Source organism: Aphidius gifuensis, linkage group LG6 (genome assembly GCF_014905175.1).
Source record: "Aphidius gifuensis isolate YNYX2018 linkage group LG6, ASM1490517v1, whole genome shotgun sequence".
Taxonomy (NCBI): domain Eukaryota; kingdom Metazoa; phylum Arthropoda; class Insecta; order Hymenoptera; family Braconidae; genus Aphidius; species Aphidius gifuensis.
In genome coordinates, this window is record NC_057793.1 from 1,215,277 (window position 1) to 1,219,978 (window position 4,702).

General features: G+C 31.2%; 1 protein-coding gene across 1 annotated transcript; it reads left to right on the forward strand.

Moving 5' to 3' along the window:
- The first annotated feature begins 207 nt into the window (after positions 1 to 207).
- Positions 208 to 3,974, forward strand: LOC122859647 (slit homolog 1 protein-like). The gene is made up of 3 exons (XM_044163329.1): positions 208 to 345; positions 520 to 1,554; positions 1,669 to 3,974. Exons 2-3 carry the CDS (start codon positions 522 to 524, stop codon positions 3,972 to 3,974), a joined length of 3,339 nt encoding a protein of 1,112 aa, XP_044019264.1. The 5' UTR covers positions 208 to 345; positions 520 to 521.
- Positions 3,975 to 4,702: the final 728 nt, after the last annotated feature.

The following is a 4,702-nucleotide window of genomic DNA, read 5'->3' on the forward strand; positions in this document are numbered from 1 at the left end:
TTTAATGTACTATAAAATTGTACGCTTGATTTAAGGGTAAAAATTTTTTATCAATACAAGAATAATACGCTAAAAACTTTTAAAATCACAGTTTTAATTATTGGTTTTATAATTCTTAATTAAAATTTCTCGCAGTGTATGTCAACTTACAAAAATAATAATAATTCATTTTTCTTTTATTTTTCAAGTTTTCAAATACCACCGTTATATCAGGTGATCACCACATCATCTCTATCAACAATAAGTTTCTATTGAATATCAAAGAGCTTTTTCACTATCAGAGCTAAACAAGCTGATCATCATTAAGACATTGATATCTATATTGACACATTGACATAATTTCAAGTGAGTAGATGTATTCATTATTTCTTCGAAATAACATTAAAACCACTAATTAGTACTGACATCATACGTATATGACTTTGACAATCAGCATCTACTTATTTATCAGTATAATAATTTTCTGTTATTACAACTCAAATCTATAAAGTTTTCACATTATATTTATTCATGTTTTAGTTATGGATACAAATATATCAACTTCAACTATTAAAAGCCATAATAAATACTTTTGTAACCAAGAGTCACCTTATTATAATCCAGAAATTTATGAGTTGCTGTGTAATAATGCTGAAAAATATGAACTAACCATTTCTTGGAAAGCATTAACTCTTCTTCCGAGAGATTTATTTCATGGCCTCGAGAATCTTCAGCTTAAAAAATTAGATATAAGTGGTAACAAGCTAACGGAACTACCAAAAGATATCTTCGAACCTCTTGATGATCTTCGTGAGTTACGAATAGCATCTAACGAACTAAGATATCTAGAGCCGAGTATTTTCTATGATTTATTACAACTCACAGAACTTGATCTCAGCGACAACAAACTGATAGCATTATCGAAAGATACATTTAATGGTCTACAAAATCTACAAAAACTATGGTTAGATTCAAACAAACTGAGTTATCTTGAGCTAGGTATTTTTGATGATTTATTAAGCCTACATACTCTTAATATCAACAAAAACAATCTCACATTTTTATCGAAAAATATATTTAGTAGTTTGAAAAAGCTTCGACTTCTTAATTTAGGTTCGAATGAACTACAAAATCTCGAGTCAGGGTGCTTTAATGGTTTATCACGACTTGAACGACTTAATATCAGCTACAACAGTCTGACAACATTATCCAAAAGTGTGTTTGATGGTCTTCAAAGTCTTGAAACACTATATTTGGATTCAAACAATCTACAATATCTCGAGCCAGGGTGCTTCAATGGTTTAAGGCTACTCAAGACACTTATTATCAGCGACAACAGTCTGACAACATTATCCACAGGTGTGTTTGATGGTCTTGAAAACCTTGAGAAACTATATTTGGATACAAACAATCTGCAGAATCTCAGGTCAGGGTGCTTTAATGATTTATCACGACTTAGAAATCTTGATATCAGCAAGAACAGTCTGACAACATTATCCGAAGGTGTGTTTGATGGTCTTCAAAATCTTACGGAACTATGGTTAGATTCAAACAAACTGAATTATCTTGAGCTAGGTATTTTTGATGATTTATTAAGCCTACATACTCTTAATATCTACAAAAACAATCTCACATTTTTATCGAAAAATATATTTAGTAGTTTGAAAAAGCTTCGACTTCTTAATTTAGGTTCGAATGAACTACAAAATCTCGAGTCAGGGTGCTTTAATGGTTTATCACGACTTGAACGACTTAATATCAGCTACAACAGTCTGACAACATTATCCAAAAGTGTGTTTGATGGTCTTCAAAATCTTGAAACACTATATTTGGATTCAAACAATCTACAATATCTCGAGCCAGGGTGCTTCAATGGTTTAAGGCTACTCAAGACACTTATTATCAGCGACAACAGTCTGACAACATTATCCAAAGGTGTGTTTGATGGTCTTCAAAATATTGAAACACTATATTTGACTATAAACAATCTGCAGAATCTCGAGTTAGGTTGTTTCGATGGTTTATCACAACTTATGCTGCTTAGTATCGAAAACAACAGTCTGACAACATTATCCAAAGGTGTGTTTGATGGTCTTGAAAATGTTGAAGCACTAAATTTGGATTCAAACAATCTGCACAATCTCGAGTTAGGTTGTTTCGATGGTTTATCACAACTTATGGAGCTTAGTATCAAAAACAACGAACTGGCAACATTATCCAAAGGTGTGTTTGATGGTCTTCAAAATCTTGAGAACCTATATTTGTATTCAAACAAACTACAAAATCTCGAGTCAGGTTGTTTCGATGGTTTAACAAAACTCAAGCAGCTTAGTATCACAAACAACAGTCTGACAACATTATCCAAAAGTGTGTTGGATGGTCTTAAAAATCTTGACGAAATATATTTGGATTCAAACAAACTACAAAATCTCGAGTCAGGTTGTTTCGATGGTTTAACAAAACTCAAGCAGCTTAGTATCACAAACAACAGTCTGACAACATTATCCAAAGGTGTGTTTGATGGTCTTGAAAACCTTGAGAAACTATATTTGGATTCTAACAATCTACAATATCCCGAGTCAGGTTCGTTCGATGGTTTATCACAACTTAAGCTGCTTAATATTAGAATCAACCGTCTGACAACATTATCCAAAGGTGTGTTTGATGGTCTTCAAAATCTTGAAACACTATATTTGGATTCAAACAAACTACAAAATCTCGAGTCAGGTTGTTTCGATGGTTTTACAAAACTCAAGGAGCTTAGTATCAAAAACAACAGTCTGACAACATTATCCAACGGTGTGTTTGATGGTCTTGAAAACCTTGAGAAACTATATTTGGATTCAAACAATCTGCAGAATCTCGAGTCAGGTTGTTTCGATGGTTTATCACAACTTATGCTGCTTAGTATCGAAAACAACAGTCTGACAACATTATCCAAAGGTGTGTTTGATGGTCTTGAAAATGTTGAAACACTATATTTGGATTCAAACAATCTGCATAATCTCGAGTTAAGTTGTTTCGATGGTTTATCACAACTTATGGAGCTTAGTATCAAATACAACGAACTGACAACATTATCCAAAGATGTGTTTGATGGTCTTCAAAATCTTACGGAACTAAGGTTGGATTCAAACGAACTACAAAATCTCGAGTCAGGTTGTTTCGATGGTTTAACAAAACTCAAGCAGCTTAGTATCAAAAACAACAGTCTGACAACATTATCCAAAGGTGTGTTTGATGGTCTTGAAAACCTTGAAAAACTATATTTGGATTCTAACAATCTACAATATCTCGAGTCAGGTTCGTTCGATGGTTTATCACAACTTAAGCTGCTTGATATCAGAATCAACCGTCTGACAACATTATCCAAAGGTGTGTTTGATGGTCTTCAAAATCTTGAAACACTATATTTGGATTCCAACAATCTGCAGAATCTCGAGTCAGGTTGTTTCGATGGTTTAACAAAACTCAAGAAGCTTAGTATCGAAAACAACAGTCTGACAACATTATCCAAAGGTGTGTTTGATGGTCTTGACAACCTTGAGAAACTATATTTGGATTCTAACAATCTGCAGAATCTCGAGTCAGGTTGTTTCGATGGTTTATCACGACTTTTGCTGCTTAGTATCAAAAACAACAGTCTGACAACATTATCCAAAGGTGTGTTTGATGGTCTTCAAAATCTTGAAACACTATATTTGGATTCAAACAATCTGCAGAATCTCGAGTTAGATTGTTTTGATGGTTTATCACAACTTATGGAGCTTAGTATCAAATACAACGAACTGACAACATTATCCAAAGATGTGTTTTATGATCTTCAAAATCTTGAGAAACTATATTCGGATTCAAACAAGCTACAAAATCTCGAGTCAGGTTGTTTTAATGGTTCAACACAATTTAAGTTGCTTAGTATCAAAAACAACAGTCTGACAACATTATTCAAAGGTGCAGGTTTCAGAATTTTACAAAGCTATGATGAACTAGAATAATAATATATTGTCACTTTTGACAATTTCACATTTCAAGTGTTTATAATGTTTTACATATATGTATTTTATATTCGAAAAATCATGTTTATAAAAAAGAAATAAATTATGAGTCATTAAATATAACTCAAAAACCTTCAAGTAGATTTGTTTTTTTTTATTTTTGAATTGAATGACACAATAAAATATTGTCATAAATTTGTATTCAAAAAATGTATTAAATATTTGCAATAAAATAAAAATAATAAATTACTTTTTTTTTTTATTACTATAATAAATTTTAATCATATCGATAACGAATATTTTTGGTGGATTATATATCAGATTATATAATGATCTGTATCTTGGTTGATAAAAGAATTAGATAATTAATTGATAAACAATTATGACAATGATGTATTTATATAGCTGCGAAATTAGTATACTCACAATTGTTGACGATTTGGAATACTCCTTCCGTCCTATTATAAAAAAGGACACTTGACCACTATTTTTATTCGTGATGTGATGGGTCGAATTTTTTTAGCATTTGTTTATAAGTAATATTTTATCATTTTCTTTCTCATACTAACACGTTGCTACAATAATCATTAGAATAAATATTTGAGTTGTGTCGTTTCTATCCTATCTTTGTTGATCAAAAGTTATATTACAGCTTTTCAATAAGTTCCATATATATTCATATTTAATAAAGAAAAGTATTGTTATATTTATTTATATTTATGAATACA

What these genes read in the sequence shown, in the direction of transcription:
- LOC122859647 (XM_044163329.1), top strand. Translation starts at nt 522, where the DNA reads ATGGATACAAATATATCAACTTCAACTATTAAAAGCCATAATAAATAC. An exon ending in ACTGAATTATCTTGAGCTAG is followed by an intron (nt 1,555 to 1,668) that starts GTATTTTTGATG and finishes TTCTTAATTTAG; the next exon opens with GTTCGAATGAACTACAAAAT.